General features: G+C 49.8%; 1 protein-coding gene across 1 annotated transcript in view; it reads left to right on the forward strand.

The window, feature by feature from the left end:
• Window positions 1–22799, forward strand: part of TYK2 (tyrosine kinase 2) — a 523599-nt gene that overhangs the window by 376421 nt on the left and 124379 nt on the right. The window contains exons 14-15 of the mRNA XM_078640035.1: window positions 1658–1785; window positions 10562–10697. Of these exons, the coding sequence (XP_078496161.1) occupies window positions 1658–1785; window positions 10562–10697 (264 nt within the window). The remainder of the gene's footprint in view (window positions 1–1657; window positions 1786–10561; window positions 10698–22799) is intronic.

The following is a 22799-nucleotide window of genomic DNA, read 5'->3' on the forward strand; positions in this document are numbered from 1 at the left end:
TTGTCCTTCGCAACAGAAAATTCAAATGTATTATTTTTCAGTGTACTGAAATAATGCTGAGAGAAAACTAGACAAACACTAAAATTATAATTATTGCCATTGTGTGTCCGAAAATTAAACGGAATGCATTCAGTTGTCATTACTGGACTAAGCATGTGGTTAAAACTGGTTTATGTTTACCCTGAGAAAGAGAATTCAGTCTTTACTTTATCTCTAGGATGCTTAAGGCACACATCACGTGCACTGCTTACGGGCTATACAAATATCCCATTTATTTCTGATTTGTATGCATTTCTCTAGTGCTTAATTTGAGCTGTTGGTTTCCGGTGCACAGCACTGGTACTTAAATGCCAGCAACAGCTCTTATGATAGTCTGCCTAGCTAAGGATAAGCACAACACTAATTGTTTATTAGTTGAATACACATCAACAATGGCTATAAAACTGCCACCCAAGCCATTCTTATAGTTTTGGGGGCCTGGAATAGTATGAATTATCATTCATGTTAGTGTGATGGTTAGTAGTTGAATTGGTATTTTCATTGGCAGCACTGGTAGGGGCACCGTATGGTGCAAGATGCAGTTGCACCCTGACGAGGGCCCTGGCACTTATTTTTTTAAAATAAATTATGCACTGCACGACTATATAACCTTGGCCCATAAGCCGCACAAAATTATCAAAAAACAAGAGACTATGGAAGCATTCCTATTAAGATTAATTTCCTGTAATTTTATCTTGGATGATTACACCAGTAATCTTGGGTCTGTCCTGCTGGTCTCAAAGCTAGACTCGTCTGTGCAGAAATCCTTTTATCCATTTCCTAGCCAGAGAATATCTGCAATTGTTGCAATCCTTTTTCGGTACTGCCACAGATACTGGTTTTGCCTCAAGGCATCTCTAACATGATGCATCATCAACTTTGTTCAAACTTCTTTTCCACAGTTGATTTTCAAGGAAAGAACATCTATGTGTACATGGCGCCAGTACAAAGAAACAAGTGGAAATTATTTTAACATTGTACCATTTGCAGCTTGTTTAACAGAATATCCTTATTAGTTAACCGATATTGAAATATATTCAATCTATGAAAATAGATTTTTGTTGGGGACTTTAATAGCCGCCTTAAATTTCACCAGGTTATTTTATAATTTTGGGAACAGGGATGTGGTTAAGGGGATTACTTTGTGCTTAAATATGTTTTCCAAGTTTCATTTGTGGGTAATGGCCCTGTTGAGAGGGTATCCTTTTAAATGTGCAGCCTGTTGAGACGTAATCCTGAAGCAGCTGTGTAACAATCATCTGCCTTGTAATGTCACATTTATAATTGGATATTACATTACCAAAGGACAGTGTCAAATATCCATGGAAGGATTGTGACTGTGAATTACAGGAGTTGCTGAATGGATAAAAATGTTAATTCTCTTTTTTCCCCCCAGAAATAATACCATGTTATTACGTTACAAATAGATACTTAGATCATTGGTCAGTGACGCTATTTCTTCTGACATAAAGTATTGCTGAACATCAGCCATCCTGCAAATCTATGAAATTAAACTGTTTGATGTACATTGAGATTTTCCTCCTTTGGCACTTGTTTCATAAAGTTCATACAGTTTTACTTTTTTCCAAAAGAATAATTTTCTTTTTTTTGTTTTTAGATATAATGGTTGAAGAATACATCGAGCATGGGCCATTAGATGTCTTATTACGAAAAGAAAAAGGGCGAGTAACGCCTGGGTGGAAATTCACAGTTGCTAAACAGCTGGCCAGTGCTTTAAGCTACTTGGTACGTAGTCTATTCTCTTGGGGGGTCCACTCTCCAGCCCCACCACCGACTCTTTTATTTGATGAGGAGAATGAGTTTTGTTGATGAGACAAAGGAATTTCTGCTTGACAATTCCTGTTGAGTTTCCAGTCTGAGATGACAGTGTACACCCAACTGTATATAATTATGTTGCTTTAAAAAAAAAATGATGTGCATTAAATGTCTAACTGTGTTCTTTCAACTTCTTCTCTGCCCCCTTTTCGATTGCTGACCATTACTTTTTGAAAGGTGACCTTTGATGACCATTCCCTAAAGTTACCTCCATTGCGTGACCAGAACTAACTATGAAGGCGAAATCACACACATCCTGCATATTCATTCATCTACTGGTTTTTCATTTAAGAGTTTACCTGCTGCATTCTGACTCACACCCAATCACTTTATTTGAATGTTTCCACCTAGGAGGGCGGAAATATCGGCAACTTTCAGGATAACTACTGATTTTGTAAACAATGGCCGGTTAGATTCATCATATGTACCTTTATGTCCTTTTGATAGCCTAAAACGTTGGCATGTATCTGACCTTCCTGGGCGTGCATTAAATAGACCAGGGATATATTGTATGCTTAGTTCACGTCCTCCTGAGCTGAATGTTTCTCATGTAAAATGATCTTTCTCTGTACCTCTCCATATCCAGGAAGGTTATCGAACCTTATTTATGATTGAGATAAAGTTGTTATATGGTAAGAAGTTTAAATGAGATCATTATTATTATTATTTTTTTTTTTTTTCCGGTGTAAGAAGTTTATTGCACTTTTCATCACATACAAAAAAAAAATCACATACAGTGTATTCGCCTACAACCGCAAAGGGCCGGCTACAAGTAATCGCAACCGAGATCATTAGTATTAGTTGTACACAGCCCATCAGCCGACATCCAGCGGACCGGCGGCGTGTTATCCGATAGCTCCCACTTGTATGTCAGTGCTGTACCCGCCTACTTATACATCAGTAGTCTTACATTTTCAAATTTTTTGCTTAACTGGATCAAACATAACAGTGTATTACCCAACTTGTAATTCTCCCCTTGCTGCATTCACTCTGCATCACAGCATCCTCCCTCCTCAGTACCATTACTATATAATTTTTCGCTTTGTGTTGTCACCTACAGACGTTTACTTCACTCAACTTCCGCTTCTGATTCTGACGCACCATGTTCTAGTAAATAGGCACGCAGGTACCCCCAATAGTCTTTGGGCCTAGAACTGACTGGCAACTCCTCCTCGTACGTGGTAAGCGTGTCTCGACAATAAACCATATCCTCAATCCAGCGCTTTACCTCCGGGGCCCTCTTGCTGTTCCAGTGCATAGACACCCTTCTCTTAGCTAGCAGTAGCGCAATAGCACAGAATTTGCGCTTCAAGGCTCTTAGTTGCGGAACAATACCCAACAGACAGACTTTCGCGTCACACAGCATGGAAACCCCGAGCATATCGTTCAAAATTTGTATGACTTGTTCCCAATACCCTGCCACTTTACGACAGTGCCATGCTAGATGCATGAAGTCCGCATCCTCTTGTTTACACCTGCAACATTGTGAATCCTCCCTCAAGCCATATTTATATAGTCTCTGAGGTGTGTGGTACACTTGATGCAAATACTTGTAATGTATAATTTTCAAGTTCCCGTTTGGTGTCAGCATACCCGTAAGCATGCAGGAGGAATCCCATTCTACATCCGTTAGGGGTTCTGCCAGCCCAGCGCTCCATTTGTCCCTAGCCTTGTGTGTATTTTCCCCCACCGCCCCCTGTATATTCGCATATAGCTTGGATACTAGGTGAGATGCTGTGGGTGTAGTGAGGAGTAGTTGTAGGGGTTCAAGGGTAGGCGGCTCTTCCGGATGTGATGGGTAGTGTTCCCGAAGTGCTCTCTGTAGCCTATAGTAGTTGAAACTAAAAAGTGGAGATGGGTTTCTGATGTATTGTAGTTTGTCTAGTGTCTGGAATACGCCATCTTTGTACAGGTCCCCCAGTGTATCTATTCCAGCCCGCCTAAACAGATCCATGCCGACCCTCTCTTGCGTTACCGAAAGGGCCGGGTGATGTGCCAGTGGAAGCGTGGGTGCATATAGTGGTAGGCTGTCTGCCGCTTTACCCATCAGTCTCCATGCCTCTATGGTTGCGTTAACCGGATTAATGTCACGGTCGTGTAGCCTAGTGCGTTTATGCGTCAGTATATTGGCTAGCGGGATCGGGTCAGTGTCCCCCTCCTCCACAGCCACATGCGTCAGAAAGGGCACTTCGTGGTACCAGAAGTGTGCGTATTGCGCCTGAGCGCATAAGTAATATAAGTAGAAGTCTGGTACTTTGAAACCCCCCCTAGCATATGGTAGCGTCATGGTGCGCAGTTCCATCCTCGCCTGTTTCCCCGCCCACAGCAAACTAAGTACCAGCGTTTTGATATTACGGAATACAGCAGCTGGAGGTTTTATTGGGATATTGTTAAATAAATACAGGAACTTCGGCAGAAGCACCATTTTAACTATCGCGGCACTGTCTGCCAACGATAGAGGAAGTCTGTTCCATCTTTTAATTTTGTCTTCCAGGGATGCTATGGTTCTCCCGTAATTTGTCCTAATGACCAATTCAGGGTCTCTGTGGAACCATATTCCCAAATATTTGGTGGGTTCCTCTTGCCATTCCAGCGGATAGTCCAATTTTGTCGGACGTGTGCTGTCCGTCAGTGATAGGACAAGGGATTTATTCCAGTTTATCTGCAAACCGGATTGTTGGCCAAATTTTATGTACTCTCTTAGGAGCTGATTTAGGTGTTGTTCAGGATGTTTAACATATAACACCATGTCATCCGCGTATAGCGAGATATGTATGGGTCGGGAGGGCATTTGAATCGCCGAGTAGTGGTGATGCTGCCGGATTTTACAGGCCAGTGGCTCCAGCACTAACCCGAAGAGCATCGGCGAGAGTGGGCACCCTTGCCGAGTACCTCTGCATATTTGAATGGGCTCTGATATGTACCTGTTTACTCTGATGCGTGCCGTTAAGTTTGTGTATAGCATCGCTATCCATCCCAGAAATATCAATGGAAATCCCATACGCACCAGTACTGCTTGGATAAAGGGCCAGCCAATAGTGTCGAACGCTTTAGCAGCGTCTAGTAGCACTGCCACAGCCTTCGTCTCCGGAGCCAGATAGTGCGCCAATGCGAACAGAGTGCGGGTGTTATGTGTGGTGGCCCTGTCAGGGATAAATCCAGACTGATCAGGCCTGATCAACAACGGCATAAGCGGTTTTAACCTGTCTGCCAGCAGACTAGCTATGATTTTGGTGTCCACATTTAACAACGAAAGGGGTCGGTATGAATCACATTTATCTACTTCTTTGCCTGGTTTCAGCAACGCGATAAGCAAGGCTTCCCTTAGAGATGCTGGCAGCGTCTGGGCCTCGTGCGCCGCCCCATATAGTTGCACTAAGTGCGGGGCGAGTAAGTCAGCGTACGTCTTATAGAATTCCGTTACGAAGCCATCCGGGCCCGGCGCTTTGTTATTAGGTAAGCGCCTAATGGTGTCTGTAACCTCTTCTACTGTTATAGGGCGTTCTAAGTATTTCCTATGCCCATCAGCTAGCCATGCCATTTCTACATCCTCCATATACTTCAATAATTCAGCCTGTGATGGTGATGGGCGTGCCTTATAAAGTGTGCCGTATGAGTACATAAATTCTTTCAGTATCCCCTTGGTATCCGTAACCACCTCCCCGGTTTCAGTACAAATGGACGCTATAGTCTGTGGTGATTTACCTGCGCATATCTGCGCGGCCAGTTCTCTGCCGGGTCTACCCCCTTCTAGCAGTTGCTCGCTTAGTCACATATTGAAGCTCGTCCGTTGCAAATTTATTGTGTTCCGTTAACAGCGCCTGAATGTCCCCCAATACTTTAGTGTCTCCCGTCTGGGTGTACGTCTGTTCCAGTGTTTGAATGGCCTTTTCTCGTGTGTGTAGTTGCTGTCGGATATCTTTGAGGATGCCTGAGGTTGTACTGATACAGACACCCCGAATTGTAGCCTTAAAGGCCTCCCATAGCAAACCCGGGTCCTCAGTTGTCGGGCCGTTAAGATCAAAGTAATCCACTATTGCCCTATGTATGGTGGTAACGTATACGGGGTCTCGCAACGCAGCTGCGTTGAAGCGCCAAGTGAAGGGTGGTGGGTCGTAATGTGGGATAGCTACCTCCAGCAGTACCAGACTGTGATCTGATAGTGTTCGTGGCAAGTGTTTGACATCTATAATCCATGAAAGTACTTCTTGTGTGCCCAGCCAGTAGTCTAGCCTAGACCAACTGTTGTTCGCCGCGTGTATGTGTGTCGCTGTTGTCACCCCTGGGTTACGTGTTCTCCACAAATCTACCATATGTAGGTCTTCCATGGCGTCCCGCAGCATTGTCCTGGCATTCCCATGTTGTTCCAACGTATGTGCTGCTCTGTCTAGAGTGTCTCGCAATGTAACATTGAAATCCCCTCCCCATATTACGTGAGTCGTCTGCATGTCAGTGATGATGTGCCATATCTTACTGAAAAACCCCGGGTCATCCACATTAGGGCCATACGTGTTCACCAATAGTATCTTTTGTCGTCTAACCGTGCCAGCTACCATCACGCTCCTCCCATCTGTATCCCTGTGTATGTTTGTAATCTCAAAGCCCGTTCCCTTTCTTATCAATATGCTCACCCCTCTAGAGTAAGACGAGTAGCTCGAGTTGGTTACAGATTCAGCCCATTTAGTACCCAGTGTGGATGTGCCGTCACGTACCAAGTGCGTTTCCTGTAAAAAAACGATGTTAACTTGCAATCGTTCAAAGTAAGCAAACAATCGCCTGATCTTTTTCGGGTTGCCTAGACCTCGCACATTCCAAGTGAGAAATTTCAGCGTACTAATACTTGCCATGAGCGTGCACTTGCAGATTAATTATACATTTCAGGCATTGAGCCTGCTTCCCATTGTGCGTGTGTGCAGTGTCACACCTTACAGCAACTGAACGTGACAGTGGTATACGTTGTATGTAAACATCATTCGCATGATAATACATGACTAAGGAGTTCGCCATGCTTCTCAGACACAGAGGTTGCAGTTGGATAGATCCTGTATTTCCCTCCCTCCCCTCACCCACTTTAGCACCCAAACTTTGCCAAAGCCATCCCTGAACTAACTTTAACTTTGGTATCGAACATGCTTCGGGGTACACCCTCCTGGGGGTGTCACCAGGTTCACAAATCTCCATCCACATAGTGGATGTGGACGGACGCATGCGTATGTTTCGGTATATAACATGTGTGTAACTTCCTCTAACCCCTCAACCCCTCCAATATAACCAGCATCGACGAAATGGTACAATGACAGTCCACCAAACTCCCCACAATTACGTGTCCTAGTGCATCGGAGAGGAGGAGCCGTGCCACGGACATTGTCTCTCTCGCTAGTTAAGCTGTATAACGACAGGCCCAGCCAGGGTGCCTGCCACTGACCTGCGGCCCCACACCCCCATCTGCTGGCCTACACAACGCCTCTCATCGCCATCAGCACTCTTGATACTCACATCTTGATTGTCTCTTCCGCGGCACATCATTATCAAGGTCCGTACTCACAGTAAGTTCGTAAGTGCCTCGCCAGACCATCGTCAGCTACATTCGTAGTCGCCATGTCTCGTTGGAGTGTCCGCAGTCAGCTGCAGCTACCGCTAGCTGCGTCTTACATGTGAGCACCGTAGTTTAGTTCAGCCCATCCTCAATCAAACTTAGTCATTCCACATCACTCGTTGGTTCATTCCGATCCTGCGGTTTTCGTCGTTTCCCTTGTTGCCTAACATATTCCTGTGCCGCCTGTACCGTCTGAAGTATGACCGGTTTCCCGCCGTTGGTGATTTTGAGTTTCGCCGGATATAACATGGCGTACTCCAGACCAAGTTCCCTCAGCTTCTTTTTTACTGGAGCGAATTCCTTCCGAGCCAGTTGTACCGCCATGGTGTGATCTGGATAGAACTCCAGTGTGTTTCCCTGATGAGTAATTTTACCCAGTTCTCTGGCCAGCCTCAAGATCGTGTCTCTATCCCTGTAATTAAGCATGCGGGCAATGACCATGCGCGGGGCAGCGCCAGGCTTCGGTACGGGCGCTAGCGATCGATGAGCACGTTCCACCAGGAACACTGGGGACAGTTTCTCGGAGCCAAAGATCTCTCTCACCAGTGCTTCTATATAGGTCTCCATCTTCCCTGTGTTTGTGGATTCCGGCAGACCCGAAATCCGGACGTTATTCCGCCTGGACCTGGCTTCCTGGTCCTCCACTCTGGCTCGTAGGCTTTCCACTGTTTTTTCCAGGCCACCGCAGGTCTTGGATGTGGTTCTTTGGTCATCTTCCACCTGTGAGATTCGCTGTTCGGCTTCCACAATGCGCCCGTCATGCTGTTCAATTTTCGCCGCCATATTGTCCACCCTCTGCACCACGTTATCAAGTTTACCGTTCATCTCCTGCAGGCTCTGCTGGATCGCCCGCAGGACCGACTCCATGCCCGTGCCTTCCGATAGCTCTTGGCCCCCTTCCGCTTCGGTGTCAGTCGTAGTATTTTTGCCCTGTTTTCGTGTTTCGAATTGGAGCTTGGTTTGCTGCCGGTCCGGTTTCCCCATTTCGTGGTGTTGTTTTGGCGTAGATTGCCCGGTCGTCTTAGGGCTGCCAACCGTCGTCGCACTGGTCGTGGAGTTGGCGCGATGTGTGGATGCTGCAGCCCCCCACCGTGCTGTACGTGTAGTCATCAGCCGGCTAATGCAGGTGTGGGTATGATTGGGGCCGTGGTGGATTAGCGCCTTGCAGGGTCAGCGGGTGTTGCCGTCCATGGACCCCTTGGGGCGCAGCAGAAACAGTACCCCACACCTTCGCACCCCCTTGCTGGAAAGATAGCTTCTTTTAGATCGGTGGAGCTGGTGTGATGTTATGGGCAGAGTCCATAGGTCTGTGGCGCGGTTTAGGACACCGTACACAGCGTGCGCGCCTTGTGCTCCGTGCGAGTCGCAGACCGCTTCTCCCACCTCGCGGGACCCCGGCCACCGGAATGCAGCCTAGTGATTCATTGCGCAGCACAGCCAGCAGCGAGGGTAGGGAGCCCCACTCATATACCGACCTTCAATGCTCCACATATCCGCCAGGCAATTATGGGAATCTTCACCACACCCGGCACCCGGCTTGATCGTGCGCCGCCGCCGGTCATATGCGTTCCAAGGGCGCCGCCATCTTGTCTCTGGTGGAACGCACGGCAAATCTCTGCGGTTCTTCGCCCTGTCACTGTCCTCGATCGCCGCACAGCCTCATATGTTGTTCAGCACCCGCAGTCCTTACGGCGCCGAGTAGGCTCCTAGTCCCATTCTACCTGGCTATTTCGCAAGCACTGACCTGCCGATCTTCGCAAGCGGCCATTTTGTGGCGCCGCTGTTAGGTCTCCGTTAGTCTGGTTGGATCTACCACAAACAGCCCATTTGGCGTCTTCTCCTTGCAGGACAATGTCGGTCTCGAATTCCGATGCCCAATTCACTGTCCGTTACCGCATTAGCTGGGGATCTAAGGGGTCAAAGGCCGCTAGGCGCGCGACCATCCGGCGGAGCTGACACACTAGCCAGCCATTCCGCAGTGCGCCCTCTAGCGCCCCCTTAAATGAGATCATTATTGGCAGTGTTGCAGAACTGCTGCAAAGGAAAAAAAATGAATTTGTGTGTATGTTCTATGCAGATCTACAGAGGTTTTGCTTCCGGGTCTCTGGCACACTAGTAAAAGGATGCAAGAGTTGGCACAAACAAGGAACAGTAAGAAAAGAGATATAGTTTTGGGAAGGGCAGGGATAGGACAATGATAGAAATGTATATGTGGTTAGAAAGGGGACCATTATCAGGGTCAGGTAGGAAGTGGGGTTCAGCGGCTCACAGGTGTCTACACAACGCCATTGATTCCTATAGTTGACATGGGAATTGTCATAGTTTAATACTCTGCCATATCTACTTTTACCTCAAATAGTTCACAGCACTGTTATTGTGTTGTTTCTGCATAGCTATTAATGATGTGCTACAATGACAGCCTTTGGAGAGGTAAGGTTGATCTGTAGTTATGTTCTAGTGGTGGTGAAACTGGCACTCAACATGGCCTAATTGATTATATGGTAGTAAAACAGGTGTTGGAGTGATTCTACAGGATATCTACCCATAGCATCGTCCTCTTCTTCAGCTGATCACTTTTCCATAATAAATATCATTTCCCCACCCTCGACAGTTGTATTCAGCTGCCACAGTGGGGTCCCTGTCTCCTTAAGCAGCCTGGTGCCTGATATGATGATCTACCCATGCAATATTCTGATTAAAGGTTGGGCATATATCTGGATTTTTGTTGCTTTGAGCAGTTTTCTTCAAGATACTGTTTTGAGAAGAGAGGAAACAGGTGTGTTATTGATTCCTTTCTTCACAGATAAAAAAACGGAATGAAAAAAGATAGACTGTCTGTCTTCAGCACCATCAATCTTTGTTGACCGGATTCAGCCAGACCATTCGCATTACACCCTCAAGCCAAGGTTTCCAGCAGTGTTATCTCCGTCATGATCGGTCTTTCATGAAGCTAGAACCACCTTGACGGCCAGAGTCCAATCCCTGTTTTTCTTCTTGCTGTGAGGTTTCATGTGCTAGCTTCTCTACCGGTTGTGAAGCACATATAATTAAACATATGTGATATTGTTTTTTTCTTCATTCTTTTTGCAGGAAGACAAGAATTTGGTGCATGGAAATGTCTGTGCCAAGAACATCCTGTTAGCCAGGAAAGGACTGGAGGAGGGAGCCATACCATTCATCAAACTCAGTGATCCTGGTGTAAGCTTTACCGTCCTGTGCAGAGAAGGTGTGTTGGCTCTCATGGTTTTACTTTTAATATATTGATTGTTTAGATAACAATGTTAGTAGAATATATAGTCTATTTCAGCATTCTTTGCTACAGAATCAGAAGGTGGCTTATCAAATGCATCTTTTTAACATATAGGCACTTTAGGTTTAATTTAACGCAATCCTGCTTTTTCACTACCTAGACCTTTATGCGGTTGGTTGTGAAGTTAGTAAAGATGTATCCTGCTTATTCTTCCTATTTTCTGCAATATTATGCCTTACTTCATTCACCATCATTTCAATTAAAACAAAGTGTTGTAACACTGAATTAAGCGATCCTGCTGAGCTGACGAAATCAGTCCCAACTGTCTGCAATTTCGATATCGCTCGTGCCTCTCTCCCTGACCTCCCTTTCCATGGATGGGCTGGTAAAGTTCATTTTTGTTTAGATATTGTGAGACAGTGGATTATTAGTTGGGGTGGTTGTGAGACATCACTAAGTAATAATGCCAATATTCTGTTTCGGATCCAGTTAGGTTACTTCAAATTAAACCTTGGCTAAGTCCTGAGTAGCAGTGGCACAGAGCAGGTAGTTTAACTCAGAGGATTCAAGTGTAAAGCATTTATGTGTGCTAAAACAGTTAATCTAGTAAAAGCACAACACTATATAAAAATCCCACTCAAATGTATAAAAATAGTATACATTTTAATGAGCAAATAAACAGCAATGCCACACAAATCGGATCAGGGGAACTGTGGATATGATTTTTAGAAGTTTTAAAGGTTTCCAGCGCCAAAAAGCCAATCATGGGTATCTAGTGGCATTAATCTGAAAGAGACTATTAGTTATAGATTCCTCACCCTAGAATTATACCCAGGCTTCAGACTGGATCTGGAAACATTTTCTTCCGCAGTACCCCTGCACGTCGGTAGGTGGTGTCTGTCAACTCCGCATTCGTCGTTGGTGTCTTGGTCACCGGAATGATGCCGCGGTATCTACTTAGATGCGGTCCCTGCACGCTAACGTCTGTTCTTTGTTTTTCCGCACCAGCCAGCGAGAGCGGTACCTCGAGTCACTTTTTGAATCTCTTTTTACGACTTTTTGTCGATTTTCTTTTCGAGTTGTCGCGACTCCTGGTGCACAGGGATGTCATCTCATCGGACCGGCTTCAATCCTTGTGGCTCCATCTCGTGTGCCTATAGTGTCTAGAGCGCGACCACGACACAAAGTCGTGCTCCGACTGCCGGCCATGGCCCTCGAAGTCTTTGCAGGAGCCAGTCCCAAAAGCTTCTGGAGGACCTGCAATCGGCTCAGCTCGAGGTCCCCGTCGAGAGGGAGGTCGCGGGACCGGTCGCACAGTCTTCACCACCACTCCTCGTGGAAGTTTCGTCTTTGGGTAAGTCGAAGCACAAAAAGAAGGCGAAGAAGCATAGTCGTGCTTTGAGTTCCCCCCCCCGTCCGTCGGTCGACGCGACTCGGGTTGTGGACGGTGGTTGCCCTGCTCCGCCCGCGGAGCATGTTGGATTGGCTCCGAGCCTCCCTCCCTTTCCATGAGCCGGAGCTACCTGTGTCCAACTTCGTAGCTTTTACAAAGCCCTCCCTTCCATCTTTGGGCAGCCCGACTCTGCCGGCACGCCTTTGGGCCCGCAGACTCGGCTGGGGGTTCTAAGACTTTGATCCCGGCGGCTTCAGCTCCAGTGCCGCAGGGCTCCCAGGGATCTGGGCCTGCATCCGGATTTGTGCCGGTCGACTTTACGACACCTCCTCTGGCGCTGAATCCATTGGCGACACCTCTGCCCCCTCCGACGCCGCTTGTATCCCCAACTGATGTTGACCCCAGCCTCCCCCTTGATGTGGACACGGAGAAGACCGGCGTCGACCTACGTTTCGACCGGCCACGACTGGTACTTTTGTACCCCTGTTCTTTCCTGGTATTCTCTGTCGCCGTGAGTGGATACCAGAGGAGGATGAGGAGGACTAGGAGGGGTCTGTGGACCCTCTGGCTGACCAGTTAGAAGAACCAGACTGGAGAGAGGAGTTGGGTGAGGCTGTGGTCTGGATACCTCCCCAGACCATGGCATGCTATCTCCCCCTACCGTGGCTACAGAGGAGGGTGCATCATACGCGGTGATGTTGCTTGGGCTTCTGAGACCTTAAACCTTGAGCTTCCTATGGTGGCGGTCAGGACTAAACTCCTGTCCAAGGTACTTAAACCGGCAGCAGCTTCTTCTGAGCCCCTGCTGCCCTTCAATGAGGTTCTCACAGACATCCTTTTGGGCACTTGGTCCAACCCCAATACAGGGGCTCCTGGGGATCGGATGAATGCCCGACGCCACCGCCAGGCCCCGGGCGGCCCCATTTTCCTCTCCCAACACCCCACCCCCAAGAGCTTGGTTGTCCAAGACCCGACTTCTACGGGTGCATTCCCTACCGCACCACCTGATAGGGAATCCAAGAAGCTGGACCATCTTGGGAAGATGTTTTCTTCCTCCAGCTTTGGACTGCGGTCGGTGAACACCTCATGTCTCTTGGGACGTTACTCCCATTCTGTGTGGGACATGGTCGCGCAGGTGCTGCCACAATGCCCAGAGGAGGCCTGAGCCGTGCTCACTTGTGCAGTTGCCGAAGGGAGAGACGCAGCGAAGTTCGCCATACGACGTGAGCTGGACACCACCAAATCACTTGTCAGGACGATTTTAACGTCAGTAGCTCTAAGACGCTACCCCTGGCTGAGGTCCACTGGCTTTTTGGGTGATGTCCAAGCTTTTGGACATGCCCTTTGATGGCAGTCGCTTGTTTGGCGACAAAGCAAACAACACGCTTGAGCGCCCTAAGGACTCTAAGGCTATAGCCAGGTACTTAGGTCTCGCTCTTGCCGCTCATCCCGCGCAGTCTGCTTTTCGCCCCTTTTATGGCTACTGAAGGTGTGCCCTGCCACATTCCGTCCAGGGCCACAGGTTTGTGCAAGCTGTCCAGACTCTGCGCGGCCGGGGACGTGGGACCCGGGCCAAACCACCAGGGCCCCACCACCAGGGCCCCCTTTGCAGCAGCTTCAAGCCCTCCTAGTCCGACCTTTCAGGGCTAACATTCGCCAGGATTCACCATCACCCTCCTCTCAGGCTCAACATCACGTTGGACAAGTGGGTTTTGCAGATAGTCTGAAGGGGCTACTCCTTCCCCTTCTAGACTACCCCTCCATCCATGCCACCCCCATTCCTTGCATGTCGGAGGATCACATGGCCGTTCTCCAACAGGAAGTTACGGCTCTCTTGGCCAAGGGAGCCATTGAACGAGTTCCTGTCCCAGAAGTAGGTCGTGGTTGTTATTCCCACTACTTTCAGGTGCCCAAGAAGGAGAAGGGCCTGCATCCTATCTTGGAACCCAGGAACGTCACCCGCTTTCTTCGGAAGGAAAAGTTCAAAATGTTAACATTTGCTCAGGTCCTTTCGACCCTCTACACTGGAGACTGGATGGTAGTGTTGCACTTGAAGGATGCTTATTTTCACATCCCCGTCCTGCCGGCCCAATGGCGTTACCTACGGTTCACAGTAGGCCACGAACACTTTCAGTTTACTGTGCTCCCCTTGCGCCTTACCAGCACCCCAGCACCACTCGGGTGTTCACGAAGGTGATGGTGGTGGTCGCAGCTCATCTGCGCAGATCAGGGGTTCCAGTCTTCCCTCTATCTCGACGACTGGCTGTTGAAGGTTGGCTCTCCTCAGGCTGTCGTCTCCCACCTCCAGACTATGGCCGATCTCCTGCATTCGCTGGGGTTCACCATCAATGTGCCAAAGTCACACCTGATTCCCTCTCAGAAGCTCCTTTTCATAGGAGCGGTTCTGGACACAGTGCAGTTTCGGGCTTATCCTCCCGATCAGCGAGTCCGGGATATTCTGGCTATGATTCCAATCTTTCAGCCTCTATTCCAGGTTTCGGTCAGACTGACCCTGAGGCTACTGGGCCTCATGGCCTCCTGCATCCTGTTGGTGGACTATGCCAGGTGGCATATGCGGGCTCTGCATTAGGACCTAAAGTTCCAATGGGCACAGCATCAGGGGAATCTTTCAGATTGCATACATATCTCGGAGGGCACTGCACACCAATTGGAGTTGTGGCTCACTAACCAGGATTCGGTCAAAGGCAGATCCCTCTCCCTTCCCCAACCAGAGTTTACAGTGGTGACAGATGCATTACTTCTGGGTTGGGCGTCCACATGGGAGAGGCAGAGATCAGAGGCCTCTCGTCTCCAGCGGAGCCCGGGCTCCACTTCTGCCTTCTTGAGCTTTGTGGGATCCATTTTGCACTGAAGGCACTCCTTCCTTCTGTCAAAGGGAGAGTAGTGCAGGTGTCCACGGAAAACACCACTGCCATGTGGTACTGCAACAAACAGGCCTATGTCAGGAGGCACTTCGTCTCTGGAAGTGTCTGGAACATCAGGGCATGTCCCTGGTGGCTCAACACCTGCCAGGTTCTCTGAACACCAGGGCAGACAAACTCAATCGCTGGTGCATGATGGATCACGAAGGGCGTCTTCCCTCGGAGGTGGTGCAAGGTCTCTTTCAGCCGTGGGGAGCCTTGGTTAGATCTATTTGCCACCAAAGAGAATGCGCAATGTCAGCAGTTCTGCGCGTTGGAATTTCCAAGGCGGCACTCCGTCGCGAGTGGACTTGCGGTCTTCTATACGCTTTTCCGCCTATACCACTTCTGCCCAGAGTGCTGAAGAAGATCAAGCGCAACTGGACCCAAGTCATTCTTGTGGCCCTGGACTGGGCACGAAGAGTCTGGTATTCCAAGCTTCTGCACATGGCCATCGATCCTCCGATCCGACTGCCCCTTGGGGGGATCTTCTGTCACAGCAGCAGGGGATGGTCCTCCACCCGAACCTGTCCAGCCTCCACCTGCTTGCTTGGAGATTGAACTTCCTCTCGAAGTCTGTAATGTTATCTTTACAGCCAGGCATCCCTCCACCAAAATGGTATACACCTGTAGATGTAACAAATTTGTGGCATGGTGCGCAGCGAAGGCTGTGGATCCCCTTTCTGCCCTCCTTTCAGAGGTTCTCCTCCTCATTCTTTCTTGGGCCCAGCAGGGCTCTGCTCTGGGCACTTTAAAAGGCTCTCTTTCGGCCATGTTGGCCGCTTCCTGTTCAGCCTTCTCTTTTTAAGTCCCCTATTGTAAATCGCTTCCTTAAGGGAATTACTCACTTGTTTCCTCCAATTCCTTTGGTAACGCCCCAGTGGGACTTGAAGCTGGTTCGGACCTAGCTTGTGTTTGCTCCTTTCAAGCCATTGCATAACTGTCCTCTCAGACTTTTGACTCTTAAAACTGCCTTTTTGGTTACAATCACCTCTGCTCGCAGGGTGAGTGAGCTTCAGGCTCTTTCTTCCAAACCTCCTTTCCTGGCTGTTCATCCGGACAAAGTTGTCCTTCGCACTAGGCCTTCTTTCCTTTCCAAAGTTGTTACCTCTTTCCACATAGGACAGACCATCGCTTTGCCCACCTTCTTTCCGCCCCCGCATCCTTCTGAAGAGAAGGAGAGACTCCACCGTCTGGATCCAAAACATGCGCTTTCCTTCTGTTTGGATAGCACAAAGCAATTCCGGGTGGATGACCAGCTCTTTGTTGGCTATGTGGGAGCCAAGAAAGGTTGGGTCGTGCAAAAGCAGACCATATCTCAATGGGTTGTTCTTTGCAGCAAAATCTGTTATTTCTTGGCAAAGAAGGAACCTCCAGTGGGACTGTGCGCCCATTCCACCAGGGCGACGGGAGCCACTCCTGCTTTTGGACGTGGAGTCCCTCTTAATGACATCTGCCAGGCAGCCACGTGGGCTTCATTGCACATGTTCACCAAACATTACTGTCTGGACAGCCAAGTCCGGGGAGACAGCGTTTTTGGCCGTTCGGTTCTCCAGGACTTTCTGGTGTGAACTTAGTATGCAGACCCACCTCTGAGGTTGGTATTACTGGGGTATCTATTCTAAGGTGAGGATCCATAACTAATAGTCTCTGTCAGATGAACAAGTTACTTACCTTCGGTAACAAGTGACATATATTAGTTATGGATTCCTCACCGTCCCACCCATCCTCGTCGTTCTGCGAACTGAGTGAGTACTGCTGAAGAAATATTCTCCGGATCCAGTCTGACACCTGGGGGTAATTCTAAGGTGAGGAATCCATAACTGATATATGTCTCACAGATATATTGTTACTTAAGGTAAGTAACTTGTTCGACTGGATGATAGTCAAAAGTTAAGGCTGACCGCGATGGAACATGAATCGGATAGATAGGCAAGTTAGTCCTGATGAAAAGTTTAACTTTTGACTTTTTCTTGTGGAATTTTCTCAGCCGCAGGCAGGCTGTCGGCTGAATCAGACAGAGGACTCGATGACTGCGGAGAGGGGTGTGGGGGTGTGTGGTGTGCTTGGCTTTGGTCCTGGTGAAATCCTCCAAGTCAAGACTTCAAAACTTTTCTGGAAGTCAAGCTGCTTTCAGCAGAGCAAACTAGCAAGTTTAATCCGACCAGCGATGCAATTACAGCCGCTTCGGTTGCTGGTGGTCCCTTGGTACCCTCTGGTTCTTTTAGGAAAGATTTCAGGAAACATTCAGTGTCAACTTTTGCAGTTTTGATAGGGGAAGAGTACACACTAACACCAGCCAAGGGTGTAGGAACTTTTGGACACTGCTTGGTTAATTAGGACTCAATGTCCCAGAAGCCACTAGCAAGGTCCAGGGCAAATCCAGTTGGAACTGGTCAGCTGGGCTCTTTGTTGTGGGCTTTTTACAGTGTTTGTGTTTCTGGAACAGAACAGGAAGCTAACCGACTAGCTCTTGGAGACCACTCTTCTGTCCTAGGCTGAAGTGGGGCAGCTCCACCCATTTGGTATTCTCTCCACAGATAAAAAAGCAGGCTCAGTCTTTTTTCTGAGTTCCCGTCCAGATTCTTCTGTTTCCACAGACTCAGCAGTATTCTGAGGAAGATAGCCAGGGGTGCCACTATCACTCCTTGCACTAGTTTGTTGGTGCAGGGTAACTCCCTAACTAATAGGGAAAAAGTTCTCGGAGACACCCCTCCCCACTTTGACATCACTTTCTGGTGTTTTGGTCCTAAACAATCAAACAGTGCCCTGCTCTATCAAAATTCTATGTGGCAGAATCGTTCTTCCCTGGGCGCACCCAAGGTATCTCTAGAAAAATGAGGAACCCCCCCCCCCAACTGCAAAACCAATTGTGTGGCAAGTTATATTCCACCAAACCCCCTCTGCCCCGCCCCACCCCCACTGGGATTGGTGCCAGTCTGGCTCCTTAGACAATGGCAACTGTCTGTTATGGGGCCTGGCCCTTTGAAGCTTGTATAGGTTGTGGCCACACCCCCTCAGGTCATCCTGTCAGGAGGAGGTCACAACTCATACTAGCCAAGGCCCTATTTTCCTTTTCCTTAGAGCAATTCAGACCTCTCATCGGGCTGCCAGGGGACAGTTGGGCATTATCTCACAAAGCGATAGTTGAGGCTTCAGGCAGGAAAAAGCCAACTTTCTAAAGGAAGACACACACTAAGTGCGACAGATGGGTGCGCAAGGTCATGCTCAAATTTCCCAACTTTCTAAAGGAGGCATTTTTCAAATAGTCATTTAAAATACAAATTTACCATCAGTTTGGATTATAAGTTTGTATTAATTGGAGTACTTTAAGCATGGTCTAAAAATTCTCAAACCAAATATATATGTTTACCGTGTTATATTATAACCCAGTGCTTTTCTAAGAGAAGGCTGCTCTTGCCACAGAGAAAAACGACTGGAGAGTTTTTTACTCCCAGGACATGTCAAACCTTAAACATTTGCCCAGCTTTTTCAAAACCATACACCCTGCCCTATGGGTACTTAGTACCTACCTTAGGGGAAACTTGTGGGTCTTAGAAAGGAAGGTTTAGGCTTGACAAAGGGTTTATTTTGTTAATGTCGAATTTACAGCAGTAGACTAAGTGAGCGCTTTAGATGGCACGAATTGGCGGCAGGTGTTTCGGATCAGTCTTGTGTATTTTCCTAAACTGTCTGACACCAAGGCATCTATCTTTCTGATTTGTTTATACATTTTGTTAACTTTAAGTCTTTACACACAAGATGCTGTATTGCTTCATGATTGCTGCTGGCTTTCAAAACAGTGCTCACTTTCAGAACCCCCAAGCATGAATCCCTGCTTGCCAAGTAGGTTACGTGCAAACCAGCAACTAATATCTGATGGAGACTACTAGCCGCAGATTCCTTAACGTAGAATTATCCCCAGGCATGAGACTGGATACGGAAAACTCCTTTTGCCACAGCACCCTGCGCGCCGGGGGAATGGCATCATGCGACTCCGCCCAGGCGTTGTCTGCGTACGTGACATCGGCGAGGTCACATAAGTCTCACCCTGGCACGCCTACGTCAGTTTTTTCCTTTTCCGCGTACAACGCGGATCCGGTCTCTGTTCACGCCTGTTTGGGTCCTTTTTTCTTTCATTATTGTGATATTTTTTAGTGGAACAGTGTGTGAATGCCTTCGGGCTTCAAGACTTGCATGTCGTGTGGGTGTCTTATGTCTGCGACGGACCCTCACCTCATTTGCATGTCGTGTTTAGGGGAAGATCACGGCACCACTGATTGTGAAGCGTGCCAACAGTTGAAGCTGAGGTCGTCACGGGAGTGTCGGATGTTACTACTCTTGGCGCGTCTCTCAAGATCGGCTTCATACCCTCGTTCAGCCTCGGCAGAAGGTTTCAGAAACGGCCGCTGTCGGCGTCCTCATCCCTCTCCGATGTTGTGAGAGCATCGCTCCCCGGTGGGTTTGTGTCGCAGCTTGTCCCCGGGGGCTGGTGTTCGGCCTGCCGGGGGCTTTGGATCTCTGCGGGTGATGCGGCCCCGTGTGTCGTTCTTTTATCCACCGTTTCCCGGAGAGGGGGCGTTGAGAGCCCTGATGGAGACATATGCAGCGGCTTTGCTGGCCACGCTGGCGTCTCCTCCTCCTTCCCCTCCTGGGACGTCGCCGGATACCTTGCATTGTGCGGGGCCCTCCGCGGCCTTGCCGGTGGCTCTGGCGCCGACTGGCTCGGCTCCAGGCTTGGAGGATTAGGTGCTGTTGGGGTGCGGCCCTTCGGGGGTCCCTCCTTCGGCCCACGGTGCCTCTGCCTCACCGCAAACTCCTGTGGGAATCCCTGTGGTGTCGCAGGAGTTTGCCGGGGCTCGGGTCGCATCCCCGAGCCGCTGGTCGCATCCCCCGTGCCCCGCTCTGCCTTCTGGACAGGCGGCGACCTTGTCCATGGCTGAGCTGATGCCGCTCCGGTGCCAGCGCCTGCTGGCCTGGGCGGTGCCACAAGGGTCGGTGGACCCTCCTTGTCCCGCTCTGGGTCGAGGCTGGACGTGGACCCTGCATCCCCCTCCGCATCCCTCCACACAGGCGGAGGCCTCGTTGGAGGTCGAGCCGGAGGTTGAATCGGCCCTCGTGGTGCCACATGGGTCGACTGAACACCTCCGTCACATTTTGGGCCGAGGCTGGCGGAGGGCTTCTTGTCACTCTCCTGGTCCCTCTCGTCCCTCCACACAGGTGGCTGCCTCGTCGGAGGTCGAGTCGGTGCCGTTCCGTTGCTGCCCCTTGGCCACGTCCGCTCTGGCTCCTCTCCGGTCCCCGGCGCTGCGTGACTTGGAGGAGCCCTGTCCAGGTTCTCCATTGACGCTGGATGGTGATTACGTCCTGCCTCAGGCTGCGGACTCTACGGCGCCGGACAGACTTCGAGTTGCGGATTCGTCTTCAAATGCTACCTCTTCTCCAGAGGTTGGGTGCCTGCTGGTGTCCTCCTCCCTGGAGACAGGCAGCCGCATGGTGGCTTTTTCACCGGCGTCATCAAAGGGCGGCTCCCCGCCATTCCCAAGGCCATGATGTTCACCGGAGGAGCAACAGGTCCCCCACTCTTCGGTTCCTCCTTCTAACTTCCAGGTCTGGCCTTTGCCCGCCCCGCTTGGCTTCGGGGACGGCCGCCTTTGTTAACAGCCATCGTCCACGGAGGAACTGCTTTCTTCACCGCGGGGCCCTACGGAGGTGGGTGCGGCCTTCGCTCATGCAGTGTCCACGGCTGTGGCTGTTCTATGCAAGGGTGACCCGGCTGTTCATTTCCCGGCAGACCACCTTTTGGAGGTTCTCCACCAGGGCTTTGGTGGGAGGGAACTCTTGCTTCCCTTTAAGGGTTCGCTCCTTTCTTCCCTGTCGGGGTCTTGGGGGCGCCCCGCCTCAGAGGATCCGGTGCCTCAACAACTCCTGCACCGGCACCTTTCAGCGCCACGTGACCTGTCGTGTTTTTCCCCTCCACCCCTCTGCCTCCTGTCCACTGTTGTGGACTGCCTTTCCCTCCTTGCCGCCACTGTTGTCTCCGCCGTCCCGGGAGGCCCGCTGGCTGGACTCTTGGGGACCAACATGTTCGCCTCGACCAGCGCTGCTCTGCGGGCCCTAACACCTTATGTGTGTTGGCTAGGGCCACCTCTTGTTTGTGGGACTCGGCTGAGTCCTTGGGATCCATCGCTTCACAAGAGACTGTTTAGGTGGACTTACGGCATCATGCGTTGGATGGCCGGGAGCTAGCGGCGTTTATTTTCCGCTCTGCTTTTGACATCTCTGAGGTGCTGGGCCGTGCCACAGCTACCTCGGTCACCCTCCATCGCCACGCTTCGCCTCCGGATGGTGTGTTGCCTGAAAATGTTCGGGAGCGGCTAATTGATCTTCCATTCAATGGCACTCTGTTGGTCATGCCCCGGCAGACTCCTCCATCCAGAGGTTCTTGGCAGGGCTTCATCCTCCTCCTCCTCCTCCTGCCCATTCTACTCCCCCTCAGTGACTGGTGAGTTGATCTGGTTCTTGAACCTCCCTTTGGGCGAGTCGCCCTTGTTGTGCTGTGTGTTTTATGGCCACTCGAGTCCTCCTTGCTGAGACTGTGGCTTGTTGGCTGCTGGACGGCCCTTGTTGCCTGTGTGTTTTTTTATTAAGTTATCTGAGCAGATTGGCCCTGATATTAGGCCTCCTGTTTTCTCTTGGGCTGTTTGACAAGCCTTCTTCTGGTTTTTTTTTCCCCCGGTTCTTTCATTTTTCCTCTGCTGTGGAAGTTTCTTCCAAAGAGGGTTCCCATGTCATGGGACTTAGCATACCCTATGTGGGGTAGTGGTAGCTGTTCTATAACTTGCACTGTGCTAGAGGGTTGTGGTTGCCTTTGGGCCTCTGCTCTCCGTGGTGTTTATGTATGTTGCAGATACAACTCTCTTGCTGGATTGGAACGCTTTGGTGGCACCCCGGGGTGTCCTTCTCCGGGGTCGCAGTGCTGTTCGCCTGGTCTGGCCTAGTGCCTGCGGCCTGGCATTGTGGTTCGGGTTCTGCTTCTTTGAGTCATGTGCTTGGCCCCTCACTAAGGTGTGTCCTGGCTCCTGCTTCTGACTGCCTTATTGCTCTCAGCACCGTTCTGTCTAGTCTGTTGCCTTCCAACTGTGGTGGGCTCACCTTCTTTTCCCTCATCTCCTTGGGCCCTCTAGGTTGTTCTTCTTCTTCTCCCTTGCCCTGGCATTGGATGAGGGTTCTGTGGCCTTGTAGGGGCGTGGGGTGCTTCGGCCTTCCCGGCCTTGCCCTTGGTTTCTCTGTTGAGTGTGAACGGGCTTCTTCTTTTCTCTTCCCACACCCTTCTTGGGGACAGTGGTGTTCTGCCTCTGGGGGTTCCCCTTGCCTGGAAGGGCGCGGCTCCTCGCCCTGTCTGGTGGACTGGCCCCCTGTGGGGCCCTCTGTTATGCCCAGGCTGGTGAGGTCCTTCGCAGACCCTCCTTCCCTGTGGGTATGGCTAGGGTATCTATTCTACGTTAAGGAATCTGCGGCTAGTAGTCTCTATCAGATGTACAAGTTACTTACCTTTGGTAACAATGTATCTGGTAGAGACGATTCTAGCCGCAGATTCCTTCATGGCCTGCCCTTCCTCCCTGTTCTCTGAGGACCTTTGGCTTCTGCACTTGCCACCCGGTGGATGGCTATGTCTTCTGTGAATGCATTCTTCGTCCTTTTGACAAGATGATTTGTCTTGTTTCTTGTTCCTCTCCTCCTCTTTCGCACTTGGAGGATGGG

Source organism: Lissotriton helveticus, chromosome 1_1 (assembly GCF_964261635.1).
Source record: "Lissotriton helveticus chromosome 1_1, aLisHel1.1, whole genome shotgun sequence".
In the NCBI taxonomy this organism is placed as follows: Eukaryota; Metazoa; Chordata; class Amphibia; order Caudata; family Salamandridae; genus Lissotriton; species Lissotriton helveticus.